Genomic DNA, 16357 nt, shown 5'->3' with positions numbered 1-16357 from the left:
GGAGGGGGCGGGCCGGGCTGCGCTCGCTCCAGCCGCGGCTCTAGAGCAGCGGGCGGCGGGACCCGGGACCTAGCTTGGCGACGGCGATCGCGACGCGGGCCCCCACGATCTCCCGGCGCCCCACCTCTGGAGCAGCCCCTGCCGCCAGCGCCAGGTCCGCCCCGGAATCCCAGGGACTCGCGGCGCCGAACGGACCCGGGCCGGGGGTAGCGGGGTCCCCCGACTGGAGAAGACGCAGGTGGCACCTTGCGAGCTCCAGGAGCCCCAGCTCCACTGCGAGGCCTCGGGGGCGCAGACCTGCAGAGACTGCGGCCAACGGGAAGGTGAGCCCGGGGAATTCGCAGGCTGCAATGTGGGGATCGGGGACAGTATGCTTGGGGAAAGAGGAATTAAGGTTTGCAAGGGTAAAGGGGCTCCCCAGCCCCTAGGTGGCTTCCTGGGGGAGTACTGAGGATCCTTCCCCAAGGCCAGAGTGGGATTCATAAAGGATGAGGAACCGGTCAACCTGGCTACCCTTCACCGCAGGTCTCGCCCCACTCTGATCAGGCATCATTGACACCCCATCAGTCTTGCTGTTTGGATCCCCCAGTTGAATTCCCAGAGACCCTCCTCTGGCTCTGGCTTGGGAGTCCTAATCTGGGAGGGTCCTCGCAGAGTCTGAGCTCCCAGCTTGGAACAGGATTGCCACCCCTCTGACTCCAGTGGCATCACTCCAATCCCCTTGGAGCTGGGAGGAGCCAGGAGTCTGACCACACACCTGTCCCCAGCTCCCGACATGGCACTCTCCCCACCCTAGCCCCATGACCACAGTTTAGCACTGGATGTGGAAGGAAGGCTTGGTCCCTGCTACCCAGCCATCACCCCCAACGTGCAACCAAAGTCTACTGCGTGCTCCTGCCCCAGCTCCACCCCTCGCCCTGCTCCCTCCATCTGGGTGCTTGGCCCTGCTTGCCCCACACCCCCACCCACCGATCTTGGCCGTCTGGCACCCTTTCTCCTCCCATCCCTGGGGGAGCTGGCATGGACCCAGCATAGAATGTTGTAATGTCCCTGGCAGTGCCCATGGAGCGGAGCGGCTGGGCCTGTTCCCAATCAGTTAACCCAGGCTCTCCACCCTCCAGGGGAACTTGACTCAGGCTCTAGGAGGGGAGATGCTGGTCCTGAGCTGAGAAGCCAGTGGGAGGGAACTGTGCAGGTCTCTTAGTAGACCACAGAATCTGCCCAAGTTATGGAGCACTGGAGCACTGAGGCTTCTGAGTGCTGCTCAGGGGGCATTTGGCTTTTTCAGGGCAATGGGCCTTTTTTCTCAAAGGAAGATGAGGATGGGGGTGCCTATGTACTTACCTGGTGGCCTTAGAAGGAGGACTTGTTTGGAGCTTATTGCTCCATTCAGGGTGCAAGAAGATGGCTGGCAGTGATGCTGAGTTACCAGAATGCTGGGGAGCAACAGGCTGGGGTGGGCTGAGCATGGGAAAGGCAGGATCCTCCTTCTGGGACAGCTGTTCTCCCAGCCATCACCCCGTCCTGAGCCTGGGCCCTAGACCCTGAGTTCCCACCCCACTCCCCACTCCAGGTGGAAGGAGGATGGCAGGTTCTGGAAGGTTTGGGAAGCCTCAGGTTTCCCTTTCTTTCCCTCTCTGCTTGGCTCCCTCTCCCAGCCCAGACATTTCTGCAGAAGCACCTCCTGGGGCCAAGAGCAACTGACAGCAAGACTAGCGGTAGAGCAGGGGCCAAGAGTGAGGAAGAAGGGCCCATGGGACCACTCTGGATCCAGCACTGATGTGCATCTTCTGCCACAGGAAAGCACCCCCTTCGACACAGACAGCATCTACTCCCGCCCACCTCACCTCCTCCACATTCCCTTACACACTTCGCTAGGTAGACACATCCTCAGGCACTGCTGACGCGGGTGCTACTCCTGGCACTCAGGGGCCTTCTTCCACAACCTTCTACTTACTCATCTCTCAGGCACATTTGCCTCCTGCCCCTACACCCTCCCTTATGCTCTTTTCCAGAGCCACGCATGTCCTCCGTCAGTGCACAGAGTGGCTCATTCTAAGTGGCTGTCTGGCTAGACCTAGACACTGCCTGCATCTTAAAAGCCTCCCCCAGCTCCACAGCCTGGGAGTGGGAGGCACATTTGTCTGAGTCACAGTGCTCTGGGGGACATTCTCAGGGACTGGAGGCCTCCAGGGACACAGGACTGTCCTCTGCTAGGTAATCTACACATTGGCTTCTCCAGCCGGGACAGCAGGGGATAGAAGAGCCGGAGGACAGCCACCTCCTCACTGTCTGTCCTGGATGCCTCCATAAAGCCTGATGATGGGATCCTTCTCAAGGCAGGAGGCCAGATCACGAAGAGATCTCCAAGGTGGAGATTAAAGGATAGAGGCTGCAGCATTAAGCTGAGCAAGGATTATGCTGGAATTTCCTGGGCATTTAACAGCTGTGGAACAGGATGGGGGGCAGGGCCTGTGGTGCTGACCCCTCCCACATTGACCTGGTGGCTCACAGGTGTAAGGACCGGCCCAGCAACCACACCAGACATAAAACCTCAAGCCCTCTTGGCCTTGGGACTGTCCTGTCCCTACTGGACTCTGCAGCCTGCTTTGTCTCACAAAACTGTGCCTGTCTGGGCTCGCTTTGGGACCATGCCCTTTACTATGTGTTCCCAGCGGACAGCCCCCTGGGTTCCCCTCTGTCCCTTCATCGTCTCAGCCCCTTGCTTGACATCATTGAAGAGAAGCATGCATGATGCCAGCAGCGAGACAGTAGGAACTTTTTGGGAGAGAAGCTTAAAGTGTAGCCCGGCATAAAAATTATTTTGCTTTTCTTGTTGGCACGATTTCACTCATTCATTCTCAGCCCCTACTGTCTCTCCATCTCTACCTTCTTCTTATAGAGGAACATTTCTGGATATTTTGAATCCTAGAAGGGAAACGGTGTGGAGAGTGAATAAAATGTAGACATATGCTCATTTGTCTAGGTTTGACAAATATTTTTCTTTTGTGTTTAGATTTTAATTATGAGATTGTATGCTAATTATAAAAATAAGGTATGCTTACTGTAGCAAGAAAAATAATTGAATTATATATATGACAAAATTAATGCCCCCACCTACAATCCTTCATTTCTACCTCCCACAGTAACCCATTTGAATGGCCTAATATGTCTTCTGCCTACCTTCCTCTAAGTTTATTTGGCTTGCATTACTTAATCTTTAAAAATTCACTTTGTGGATTGAGGTGCATAAACTATATTAAGTAAGCTTGATTTGCTCATGAAAGTATCATATTTAGCATTTAATTGGAGCACGGTTAATTTTTTAAATTCTTACCGATTTACCAATTTAATTTACTTTTAAATCTTTCATTTTTATAGTAACATAACTCATAAGCTATGCTTTGTAATCAAAGATCCTACAAATCTTTAATTTTGGCCAGTTTCTGAAAACAAAACACAATCTCGATGCCTAAGAAACTGTCTTATTTTTGTAAACCAAAGAGATGTAGCAGGCTTGTGGACCCATTATCTCTACTGTATCAAAAAGATATGAAATGATATATCTATGAAAGAAGCTGAGAAAATACCATAAAGTCACAGACTGCAATTTTTGTTACCTAAAACTTTGTCTAATCAGTCTCATTTTCTCCACCATTATTTTATATTCACATTTCTGCTGCTTCTGCTTTTGTATTTTTAAAACCTTATACACATCTGAAATGTGAATGTTTTTCTAAAGGAGAGAAGTTCTTTTGCACATCCTTGTGTTAGAGAATGTCTAAATACTGACCAGTTCCTTTCGTGAGTTGAAGGAGAGAGGAATCTCAAGCAGGCTGTGAGAGAAGAGCAAGGGGCCTGGCCTTGCAGAGGCTGCTTCCCGTCTCTGTGGCAGGAGAGATGTATTGGCCTGTGCCTGAGATGCTCTCCTGGACCCAATGCAGAAGGTGCCCCATGCCCATAACCATTGAAGACACCTTTAAAAAATCAGGTTCTGAGTCTTGCTTGCTTAGTATTCCAGGCATGTGGAGCAGCCGTGTTCTTGTCACTTAGTTTCTGCCTTTGAAATTGGCTTCAAAAGAATCTGCAGTGGTATGAATTTGCTGACAGCAATTTATTCCATATCTTAATAAAGTTTCCCTTTTCTGTATTTGGATTCCTGCAACAGGGATACACCCATTTTTTTATATATTAAAAACATAAAAGTCTTGAATTCATCTGGTTTGTTTGATAAGCAAGAACTCACCTAACTTACTAGTCTGACTCAGCAACATTTTTTTTTCTGAAAAGATTTATTTATAATCTTCAATCTTCTGGAGCCAAATATAAAAGAGTCCTCATCAAACATTAGAAGTATCCTTCGGGGTACTTTTAAGATCCTCAAACATTTCTTTTTAATGAATATCTTTGTTCTTAGTAAAATTTCCAAAAAATTGCTGAAGTGGCCATCCACAGGCAGTGTCTCCATTTTCTTCTTTTCTTTATGCTGCTTCTTGATAGCAGAAGTTGAGTGGCCTTAACATGCACGTTTCATAATTGCTTTTGCTCTTTTCTGGATCTTCTGGAGGGAGGCCAGCTTCATGTTGTCATTACGAGCCACGCTAAGCCTATGCAAGCACGCCCCATTGCAGCCGCAAGTGACTGTGCTCCTTGTAGTTCGGGTCATCAAAGCAGATATCTTGCTATTCATCTTCCAGAGTGTTCTACATTGGACAGCTGATATTATCTGCAGTGCATCTTCTCTATCTTGCTTGTCTGTCTTTCAAAATAATTCATTGAAATATTTCCAAAATATTTATTATTCCTTCTCCATGATTATTTGTCTAGTTGTAAGCTTGGGAAGACACAGGGCTTATTGTTTCTTCTTTATACAGATTACAGAATCCATCTATGTTCAGACTGAAAGAAAGAGACTATTTTAAAGAATAACTTCTGGGCGAATGGTAAAATAGCCTTCATTGTTTAAAAACTTGCTGCCGGCGTTTTCTGTCCCTGATAACAGTGTTTCTAAGGACTCTGTGACTCTGGTTTGCTTCAGTGTGTCAAGCACGTCACCAAATTAAGCCATTGAGAGTTTGAGGGGGTGCACTTACAACATGAATTACTTCAGGATATTTATTAAACAGCCATTGGTGATGGTGCCAGGGTTACAGAATTTGATAGCTATGCATACTTTTTACTGCGTGATCTCCCCATTCTTCTGCAAAGCATTTATTTCATCTGTGAAGGATCCTAGTAGCATTTCAGAAAGTATCTGCAAAGAACATTACTTAAGACCAATTTGCCGTATGGAAATGCTCCTTACTTGTCTTCATAGGCTGTAAACTGAACTCTCTGTTTCACAACTAGGGTTAAAGATGTATAAAAGGTGAGTTTCAAGGGCAAGTTGGCAGGTGTCCACTCTGCATCAGCCCACACGTATGTAAAAATGGTATCTCTCCATGATAACTTCATGGAGAGCACAGCCAGAAAAACAATCAGTAGGAATCAAATTATGATTTTCAGATTTGTCACAGTTAAATAAAGTTTCATAGTTTGTTTTTAGTTTTATCATAGTTTTCAACAATCACAAGCCCATATAGATCCAGGAAAAACAATTCACAACTTCTCTTCTAATTGGCTTTTTTTTTTCCTTTTAGTTCTGTGTCTTTTTAGCAATCTGGACAACATGCCTCTTTTTCTTCTCCGCAGAAATAAAGAGATTGTACTGCTCTAGTCCACCCGATTCACGGACTTCTGAGACTCAGTCAGAGGAGAGACAGAGAACCACCAGTCTCTAGATCAACATGCAAAGGCGGTGCCAAGCCTGTTTGTCTTCATTGTGACACTGGAGGTAGCTATTCCTTCTGTTCTTTTGCTCATCGGCTCAGTGGCGTGCCTTCTGAAGGCACAGGAAGGTTTCACATAAGAGGCAGCTTACTGCATAGTTCTGAGACGTCATTATGAGGGTATGAGCACTATTTTGATTAACTTTACTAAACAGTTATCCTATAGTTTTAAAGAAAACCCTAATGATTTAGTTGAAAAAATAATACATACGCAAGAGTTTAAGAATGCAAAAATTAAAACGGATACAATTAAAGAGACTACAGCAAAAGTAGGTCTCCCTTGACTGGGTCTGAGTCTACTTCCTTTGCCTTTTTTCACAGATTTTGGATGTTCTTCCATCGATCCTTCCATATATATGTATATCTATATGTCCTTAACAAATGGGAGCTGACTTTACACTGTCCTCCACTGTCCCACTTTCACTTGGAACTGATTTTCATATCAGTCTGTAAACAGTTGTCCATATTTCTTTCTACGAATATGTCATAATTTTTAACCATCTTACAATTGATGGACACTTAGTTTACAGCCTTTTCTCTTATAAACAATTTGCAATTAATGTCTTCATTCAAGCATCTATGCAAACCCATACAAATATACAGTACCTGAAGGACAAATTCTTACAATGTAGCTACTGGAAAGATACTACCCAATTGTCCTCCCAAGAGAATATTCCAATTTGAACTCAAGCAGAGCATGTACAAGAGACCCTATTTCCCATGCCTTCTCCAACATGGTAAAGATGGTGTCTTAGGCATCTGTGGCTGCCATAACAAAATGCAATAGATCAAGTAACTTATACACAGTAGAAATATCTTTCTCACAGTTTGGATACTGGAAAGTCCAGGATCAGGGTGCCGGCATGGTCAGTTCCTGACAAAAGCTGTCTTCTAGGTTTCAGACTGACCTCTTCTTTTCTTCTTCCTTTTTTTTTTTTTTTTTAGACAGAGTTTCGCTCTTGTTGTCCAGGCTGGAGTGCAGTGGTGCCATGATCTCTGCTCACTGCAACCTCCACCTCCTGGCTTCAAGTGATTCTCCTGCCTCAGCCTCCCGAGTAACTAGGACTACAGGCACGCGCCACCATGCCCAGCTAATTTTTTGCATTTTTAGTAGAAAAAGGGTTTCACCATGTTAGCCAGGATGGTCTCGATCTCCTGACCTCGTGATCCACCCACCTCAGACTCCCAAAGTGCTGGGATTACAGGCGTGAGCCACTGCACGCAGCCTGCCTTCTTCTTTATTGTATCCTCAAATGGCAGAAAAACGGTTAAAAAGCCCTTTGGAGTCTCTTTCATCTGGGCACTACTCTCATAATTAGTGAGGGCTCTGCCCTCATGGCCTAATTACCTCCCAAAGGCCCCACCTTCTAATACCATCCCCTTGGGAGTTCAGATTTCAACATACGAATTGGGGCGGGGGGCACAAATATTTTTTCTGTAACAAATGGCCTGTTGCTGTGGATTTAACATGGTTTCCTTTAAATGTGAGCACACAAGAAGCATCTTTCCACATGCTAAAGCCATAGGGTTATTCTTCTGTAAGCTATACAAAAACATGTGCCCCTTGGGGCATGAGGATCTTTGTTCACAAAGTGTATGCCAGACCTCCATAGCTCTCCCGTCCCTGCACCGTCTCATTTATCAGCCTGAATCTTTACGCCTGTGTTCTTTCTGCATTTATTCTGGTCCCTTCCCTCCCATCATACCCCACAGCCATCTTCCTGGGTCCCTCCCGCTTCACTGCCTCTCTGAAATTTCTAGAGCATCCAGGTCCGTTGGGGGTGGGGCAGTGTTGTGAGAATTCAATTCATGCCTCCGTGGGATGGAGCCGCTTCTTAACCAGCTGCCTTTAATGAGAATCTTCTAACTTCCAATACAGGGAGGCTGTTGGAGGAAGGAAGGCAAGTAAACAAAGAGAAAGAACTGGAATAACTCCTTCCAGGAAATAAAGGGTAAGATTGACCCAGAACCATCCTGTGCTCCATTTCTAGGAGGGAGAGCCGTGAGGAATGAACACAGAGACAGGGTCAAGACAGTCGAATCTGCACAGGCTCAGGAGAGGCAGTACAGTACGCAACCTGGCTCCCGTCCCATGGTGGGTGCTGGGGCGATTTGAGAGCTGCAGAGCAGACACAGACACGGGGTCAGCTTTGGGAGCCGGGGCTGTATATGAAGAAACACTTTCCTCCCACCTGCCTCTTCTGGTCCTCTGTGTCTCCTCAGGAAGCAAGCTTAGCTGTACACTGAGTCTTGCAAAAGCTGCAGCCCCACCCAGGAGCAGGGTGGAGGCTGGGGCGATGGTGGACACCCTGAAGATGCCCCATGGCTACTGAAGGGGCTGCCCAGTTAGGGAACAGAGCGGCGGGCATGGTGTGTAGCCTATGGGTCCTGCTTCTGGTGTCTTCAGTTCTGGCTCTGGAAGGTAAGAGGGATGGGAGGCAGAAGAACCCCGACCTGCCGATGAGACCCAGTGCAAGGGGCAAGTGGGAAAGATTCAGAAAAGGTAGATAAGGGTGAACACATCAATAAAGGGAACGGCATGGTGAGGATAACGAAGACCTACATCAGATTTGTCAGAGAAAGGACCCCGACGGACAGCTGTGCTCCTGCTAGCAAAGACGTGGGCGGAGGAGCGGGGGTTTGGGGGAGGTTCTTTTGTTCCCAGTGGAATGGAGTAGGGGCTGGCTCTGCTGGCTGGAGGCTTGGCCACTGTGTGCGTCTCTTATTTCTGTGCAGAGGTATTGCTGGACACCACCGGAGAGACATCTGAGATTGGCTGGCTCACCTACCCACCAGGGGGGGTGAGTGCCACTCTAATTCTGAACCTGAATCCCTTGTCCCTGCCCCTCCCTGTTCCCTGGAGAGTAAAATTCATTCGTGAAGGAAACCCTGGGTGAGGATTATGGGATAAGACTCCCTCCCTGTAGAGCACCAATATTTCAAGGCATCCTCTCTGCTTCGTTTGTCATTAATTTTAAGTCTCAGTGGAAGAGATATGTCCCCTTCCCTATACCCTCTACCTCTCCTTGCTTCAGTCCGGAGCCCCTAAAACTTCTCCTGGCCCTTCCTGCAGTGGGACGAGGTGAGTGTTCTGGACGACCAGCGACGCCTGACTCGGACCTTTGAGGCATGTCATGTGGCAGGGGCCCCTCCAGGCACTGGGCAGGACAATTGGCTGCAGACACACTTCGTGGAGCGTCGGGGCGCCCAGAGGGCCCACATCCGACTCCACTTCTCTGTGCGGGCGTGCTCCAGCCTGGGTGTGAGCGGCGGCACTTGCCGGGAGACGTTCACCCTTTACTACCGCCAGGCAGAGGAGCCCGACAGCCCTGACAGTGTTTCTTCCTGGCACCTCAAACGCTGGACCAAGGTGGACACAATTGCAGCAGACGAGAGCTTTCCCTCCTCCTCCTCCTCCTCCTCCTCCTCCTCCTCCTCCTCCTCCTCCTCCTCTGCATCGTGGGCTGTGGGACCCCACGGGGCTGGGCAGCAGCGGGCCGGGCTGCAGCTGAACGTCAAGGAGCGGAGCTTCGGGCCTCTCACCCAACGCGGCTTCTACGTGGCCTTCCAGGACACCGGGGCCTGCCTGGCCCTGGTCGCTGTCAGGCTTTTCTCCTACACCTGCCCCGCCGTGCTCCGATCCTTTGCCTCCTTTCCAGAGACGCAGGCCAGTGGGGCTGGGGGAGCCTCCCTGGTGGCAGCTCTGGGCACCTGTGTGGCTCATGCAGAGCCAGAGGAGGATGGAGTGGGGGGCCAGGCCGGGGGCAGCCCCCCCAGGCTGCACTGCAACGGGGAAGGCAAGTGGATGGTCGCTGTTGGGGGCTGCCGCTGCCAGCCTGGACACCAGCCAGCTCGAGGAGACAAGGCCTGCCAAGGTGAGAGCCCTCCTCCTGCACTGGCCCAACACTCCCACCCACCCCCAGCCTTTGGGCTCCTCTTCTGAACACCCCAAAATTTGTTCTATCTGCAAAAGGTCAGGAATAAGCCATCTTAGGAAAGGACCCCTATTTTCCCTAATTTTCTTCCTTAAAGCAGTCAAACTTGCTGTCACCCACTCATCTGAACTTTCTGGAATCTTCTGGAGCCTTTCACAGAAAGTGCCTTCTCCTAGCCTGAAAAGTGATGGAGACCGAAAGGAGTTTCGCTCCAGGGTCACTGTGGAATGGGGGCCTTTGGTTCCCATTTGCCCTTCAGTTGGGAGGGTCCCTGGCTGGCAGGACCAGGTGACAGAGACTCAGGTAGAGGAAGGCAGTGGATGGCAGCTAAGAAGAATGACAGTGGCAGCAGGCCTCCGCAGAGGGAGCTTATGCAAGAAGCCAGAACACCCACATCGGGCACTGGGCCTGCCTGGAGCCCCCACCGCACCTCACTTTCTGCATCCATGGAAATGCAATTCTGTCCTAGCAAATGGCAGGAGAAATCTCTGCCTGAAGGAAGAGAGGGTGGGGTTCAGTCTTGGAAGAAAAGGAGAACCAGTTCTGAGAAGGAGAAGGCTGCGAGGTCCCCTGCCTGCTGTGTGTTGGGAGCTCATGGTGGGTGGACGGAGCACATGACGCCCCCACTCTTCTCTCTGCCTTTTCAGCCTGCCCTCGGGGGCTCTATAAGGCTTCTGCTGGGAACGCCCCCTGCGCACCGTGCCCGGCCCGCAGCCACGCCCCCAACCCAGCAGCCCCACTTTGCCCCTGCCTGGAGGGCTTCTACCGGGCCAGTTCCGACCCACCAGAGGCCCCCTGCACTGGTGAGTTCCTCACCCAGCCCTGAGATGGGAAGGAGCCTGGGACAGGGGCTAGAAGTGGGAGAAGCCAGCAGCACGGGGGGATCTCTGCATTTGGAGTGACTTGTTTTCCCGTTTTCTTGGCTTCCTCCCCTCCCTGTCCCCCCCCACTTCTGTCCCTGACCCATCCTCCCCTGTCCGCACCCACTTCTGTCCCTGACCCCTCCTCCCCTGGGCCCACCTCCTGCCTCTCTTGGCTGCCCCCACCCCGTGCTCCTCTGTCTCCTTCCCTCTGGGCCACCCACCCTCCCCTGGCTCCTTCCTTCATCACCCCATTATTCCTGCCCTCGTGTCCCTTGGACCACCACTCCCTCCGGCCCCCCAGGTCCTCCATCGGCTCCCCAGGAGCTTTGGTTTGAGGTGCAAGGCTCGGCGCTCATGCTACACTGGCGCCTGCCTCGGGAGCTGGGGGGCCGAGGGGACCTTCTCTTCAACGTCGTGTGCAAGGAGTGCGAAGGCCGCCAGGAGCCTGCCAGCGGCGGTGGGGGCACTTGTCGCCGCTGCAGGGATGAGGTCCACTTCGACCCTCGCCAGAGGGGCCTGACCGAGAGCCGAGTGTTAGTGGGGGGACTCCGAGCACATGTACCCTACATCTTAGAGGTGCAGGCTGTCAATGGGGTATCTGAGCTCAGCCCTGAGCCTCCCCAGGCTGCGGCCATCAATGTCAGCACCAGCCATGAAGGTGAGCCCTTCTACCTGGCCTTCAGGGTCCCCTGCCTACGCTCCTTTGGGCCCCTTCCTGACTCCTGATCTCCAGCCTGGTCCAACCTGCCGCCCTCCCCCCAGAGCTGCACCAGCTCCCAGGGCCTCCTATCGCCCTAATAATCTCCCTTTTGCACTGCAGTGCCCTCTGCAGTCCCTGTGGTGCACCAGGTGAGCCGGGCATCCAACAGCATCACGGTGTCCTGGCCGCAGCCCGACCAGACCAATGGCAACATCCTGGACTATCAGCTCCGCTACTATGACCAGGTGCGCAGGAGGAGTTGGGGGTCCACAGCAGGGGTGACAGGAGCTCACAGTCCCCACAGTGGGGGCCAGAGGCCTGCAGTGCTGGGAATGTGTCTGAGAGCCCTGCCGACCAGGGAGGGAGGCTGGGGTCCTTGGGGGCAGAAGCAGGGGCACAAGGGGGCCAGGCAGGGAGTGAGTGGCTGTTCCCCCCAGGCAGAAGACGAATCCCACTCCTTCACCCTGACCAGCGAGACCAACACCGCCACCGTGACACAGCTGAGCCCTGGCCACATCTACGGTTTCCAGGTGCGGGCCCGGACTGCTGCCGGCCACGGCCCCTACGGGGGCAAAGTCTATTTCCAGACACTTCCTCAAGGTGAGCCAGGGTGGGGTGGTGCAGATGGGCAGGTGAAGGCCCAAGGGGGTAGTGAGGAGAGGCCCAGGGACTATTCGGCCTTGAACCCTGGCCCAGTGTTTCCCAACCAGAGGTTCTGTGGGAGAAGAGAGTGCTCATGGCTCAGAGGCTGACCTAGAGGCTATTTGGGGAGGGGGCAGTTGTAGGGGTGTGTATGCGTGTTGAGTGTGGATGTGGGAGGCCTGTGTGTGTGTGTGTGTGTGTGTGTGTGTGTGTGTCCCTGTGTGTGGATGTGGGAAGGCTGTGGGGATGTGTGGTGTGTGTATTGTGTGTCCCTGTGTGTGGATGTGGGAGGTGTGGGGATGTGTGTGTGTGTGTTGTCTGTCCCTGCGTGTGGATGTGGGAAGGCTGTGGGGATGTGTGGTGTGTGTGTTATGTGTCCCTGCGTGTGGATGTGGGAGGGTGTGGGGATGTGTGTGTGTTGTGTGTCCCTGTGTGTGGATGTGGGAGGTGTGGGGATGTGTGTATGTGTGTCCCTGTGTGTGGATGTGGGAGATGTGGGGATGTGTGTGTGTGTGTCCCTGTGTGTGAATGTGGGAGGGTGTGGGGACGTGTGTGTGTGTTGTGTGTGGATGTGGGAGAGCTGTGGGGATGTGTGTGTTTGTGGATGTGGGACGGTGTGTGTGTGTGTATTATGTGTGCCTGGCCCACCTGTGACCCTGGTGGCTGGTCCCCCAGGGGAGCTGTCCTCCCAGCTTCCAGAGAGACTCTCCTTGGTGATTGGCTCCATCCTGGGGGCCCTGGCCTTCCTCCTGCTGGCAGCCATCACTGTGCTGGCCGTCGTCTTCCAGCGGTGAGTCCCCACCCCTGCCCAACTCTGCCCAGCACCATTCACTCCACAGCCAAACCTCAAGCCCTGCCAAGTCCGGGACCCCCTGCAGAAACCCCAGGTGAGTGCGCCTCCCATCACCCAGCCCCTGCCCTAGGCCCTGCATGGAGGTGGGCAGGAAGGCGAGGCTGGCATCCCCCCTCAACTGACCGACTGAAGAGCAGCCTACGAGGGTGACAAGGGGGCATCGAGAGGGTGGAATAGGAGTGTCATTCCCGGTCACCATTTGTCCCTCAGGAAGCGGCGTGGGACCGGCTACATGGAGCAGCTGCAGCAATACAGCAGCCCAGGTGGGGATGAGGAGAGGAAATAATGGGGCTGGGGGAGCGGGAGCACATGGGCAGGGCACATGTCAGGCAAGGCTGGACCCCCTAAGATTTGGGGAGCTCCTTGGCACGATCTTCTGGAGGTAAGCAGGCATGTCTGGGGTGTGCAGGCAGCCCTGCCTGTCACCACCTGCTCATAACATACTCCACACCCCTCCAGGACTTGGGGTGAAGTATTACATCGACCCCTCCACCTATGAGGACCCCTGCCAGGCCATCCGAGAACTTGCCCGGGAGGTCGATCCTGCTTATATCAAGATTGAGGAGGTCATTGGGACAGGTACAGAAGGGGCAAGGCAGGGATCAGAGCGACCGGGCTCCCTTGTGGCCTCCCCTGGCCAGAGTCCTTCCAAACATGGCAGGACGCTGTGACCCTTGACCCCCACCCCCAACCTACACTTATTCTCCCAGGCTCTTTTGGAGAAGTGCGCCGGGGCCGCCTGCAGCCTCGGGGACGGAGGGAGCAGGCTGTGGCCATCCAGGCCCTGTGGGCCGGGGGTGCCGAAAGCCTGCAGATGACCTTCCTGGGCTGGGCCGCCGTGCTGGGTCAGTTCCAGCACCCCAACATCCTGCGGCTGGAGGGTGTGGTCACCAAGAGCCGACCCCTCATGGTGCTGACGGAGTTCATGGAGCTCGGCCCCCTGGACAGCTTCCTCAGGGTCAGTCCGGCCTGGGTAAAGGAGGAGGGCCCGTGGGTCCAGGACAGCTTCCAGGAGACAGCGTCCTGCATCTTTGCTTCTGCCCACCCCATCTTCCACGGTCTCCATCCTTCCTTCCCAGGCTGTTTTCTGGTTCCACGCCCACCCCCCTCTCATGCTGTTGTCTGCCCCTCTTCCCATCACTGACCTCTGCCCCCTGCCCCTGTCCCTCAGCAGCGGGAGGGCCAGTTCAGCAGCCTGCAGCTGGTGGCCATGCAGCGTGGAGTGGCCGCCGCCATGCAGTACCTGTCCAGCTTTGCCTTCGTCCACCGCTCACTCTCTGCTCACAGCGTGCTGGTGAATAGCCACCTGGTGTGCAAGGTGGCCCGTCTTGGCCACAGTCCTCAGGTGAGAGTACAGCCCTGGGGACACAGCCTGGGGCCTTGTGGCATGCCCCAGCAGGTGCTGGTAGGGGGTTGAGCTGGAATCTGGGGTGGGTACCTCAAGTGGGATGTTACAGTCCCTGGAAGGAGGGAGGCTCTCCTGTGTGATGGGGGGATGAAAACCTAGGCGAGAGGGGGTGAGGGATTTCAGGGACAGAAACAAAGAAAGGGGGCGAGGGATGAGAGGAGACCTCCCACCCTTCCCCCACTGTGGAGGTTACACAGACTCCAGAGTCAGCACAGCTGGGTACACACTGAACACTCCGCTCTCCAGCTCTGTGACCTTGGACAACTTCACATTCTCTAAGCCTCACCTTCTGCTTCTGTGAAATGGAGATAATATCGTCCACCTTGGAGGGTTGTTATAAGGATTAAATGAGATGCTTGATGTAAAACCCTTGACATATCTGAGAACATAGTAGTTGCCCAATAAACGTGACTATTCCTTCTGCTTCTGTGAAATGGAGATAATATCGTCCACCTTAGAGGGTTGTTATGAGGATGAGATGAGATGCTTGATGCAAAACCCTTGACATATCTGAGCACGTAGTAGTTGCTCAATAAACGTGACTGTTGCTATGATTATTACTATTTGCTCTTGACTTTACCCCTCAGGGCCCAAGTTGTTTGCTTCGCTGGGCAGCCCCAGAGGTCATCACACATGGAAAGCATACAACATCCAGTGATGTCTGGAGCTTTGGGATACTCATGTGGGAAGTGATGAGTTATGGAGAACGGCCTTACTGGGACATGAGTGAGCAGGAGGTGAGCGCTGGCCTAGACACTGCTGATTTCCCACCCGATCCCTCCCAGGCTGGAACATTCTAGGACCTCCAATCTCTACTCCATTTGTATTCTAAGATCTCATGGCTCTTGGATTCCTCCTATCTTTGAGTTCCTTCTCCACTCCAACTTCATCTTCCACCAGATTCCAGCCCCACCCTCTTACCCAAGAAAGTACTCCCCTCTATGAGCAAAACTTCCCATCGTCATAGTCTTCCTCTGACCCCTCCAGGTACTAAATGCAATAGAGCAGGAGTTCCGGCTGCCCCCGCCTCCAGGCTGTCCTCCTGGACTACATCTACTTATGTTGGACACTTGGCAGAAGGACCGTGCCCAGCGGCCTCACTTTGACCAGCTGGTGGCTGCATTTGACAAGATGATCCGCAAGCCAGATACCCTGCAGGCTGGCGGGGACCCAGGGGAAAGGTGTGGAACTTGGGGTTAGAGCCTGGGAAAGGCAGGGAGGGTAGATGCAAACCAAGAGAAAACTGAGGAGAGGGGCTGAGATGAAGAGGAGACCTTGACCCTGCTTGCCCCTCCTCCCCTCTTAGGCCTTCCCAGGCCCTTCTGACCCCTGTGGCCCTGGACTTTCCTTGTCTGGACTCACCCCAGGCCTGGCTTTCAGCCATTGGACTGGAGTGCTACCAGGACAACTTCTCCAAGTTTGGCCTCTGCACCTTCAGTGACGTGGCTCAGCTCAGCCTGGAGTAAGCAGGGAGTGCTGGGGTGGGGGCGAACGCTCCGGGCCCCTGGCTGGGGGTGGTGTTGGGGATCTCGGAGAAGCTGGCCCAGATTTGACCCCCTCCCTCCCCACCAGAGACCTGCCCGCCCTGGGCATCACCCTGGCTGGCCACCAGAAGAAACTGCTGCATCATATCCAGCTCCTTCAGCAGCACCTGAGGCAGCAGGGCTCGGTGGAGGTCTGAGGTCGCTGCCAGGGACTGACGATGCCCGTGACTCACCCCTGGACGCTGGTCCAAGAAGGGACATGTGGGACATGAGTGGGCTCCAGCAGCCTCTGTGAGAGATGCCCCACACCAAACCCGACCCTCCCGATGCTGCATTCCCCGGTCCTCCGCCTCTCCACCAGCCTCCTCCTCATTAAAGGGAAAGAAGGGAATTTGCAAGTTCAGTGTGGTGAAGCCTCAGTCTGCAAAGAAGAGTGAGGGAGACCTCGCAGGAGGAGCAGAGGAGTGGGGCAGGCAGATGGCACCCCACAGATGCAGAAGGGGAGCTGGGCAGGGATCGGAGAACGACTTTATTGAAGGTGGAATTGGCAAGGCTTAGCCCCACTTCACCCCACTCCAGAGCCAATCCTCTCTCTCTCACACACACACACACACTTTCCACAAGCTCTGTGCCTCCCTGCACCT

At 53.3% G+C, this 16357-nt stretch overlaps 1 protein-coding gene across 5 annotated transcripts; it reads left to right on the top strand.

Annotated features, from left to right (window-relative positions):
- Positions 1–201: 201 nt before the first annotated feature.
- EPHB6 (EPH receptor B6) lies at positions 202–16111 on the top strand. Of its 5 annotated transcripts, none has more exons than XM_064372741.1 (20): positions 202–323; positions 5692–5833; positions 7708–7729; positions 7820–7897; positions 8052–8250; positions 8565–8629; positions 8902–9703; positions 10411–10566; positions 10928–11284; positions 11447–11571; positions 11764–11926; positions 12644–12758; positions 13032–13084; positions 13281–13400; positions 13532–13779; positions 13993–14166; positions 14817–14966; positions 15217–15410; positions 15536–15691; positions 15802–16111. In XM_064372741.1, exons 5-20 carry the CDS (start codon positions 8151–8153, stop codon positions 15908–15910), a joined length of 3087 nt encoding a protein of 1028 aa, XP_064228811.1. In that variant the 5' UTR covers positions 202–323; positions 5692–5833; positions 7708–7729; positions 7820–7897; positions 8052–8150; the 3' UTR covers positions 15911–16111. The 5 variants fall into 5 exon arrangements, with proteins under 5 accessions (XP_064228811.1, XP_064228806.1, XP_012302867.2 ...); XM_064372736.1 differs by having other exon boundaries at positions 7820–7923; XM_012447444.2 differs by lacking the exon at positions 7820–7897 and having other exon boundaries at positions 7708–7780; positions 13996–14166.
- Positions 16112–16357: the final 246 nt, after the last annotated feature.

This window comes from Aotus nancymaae, unplaced genomic scaffold (assembly GCF_030222135.1).
Source record: "Aotus nancymaae isolate 86718 unplaced genomic scaffold, 86718_ANA_hifiasm-v0.15.2.pri h1tg000002l, whole genome shotgun sequence".
Lineage (NCBI taxonomy): Eukaryota > Metazoa > Chordata > Mammalia > Primates > Aotidae > Aotus > Aotus nancymaae.
This window is presented reverse-complemented; position numbering and strand designations above follow the sequence as displayed.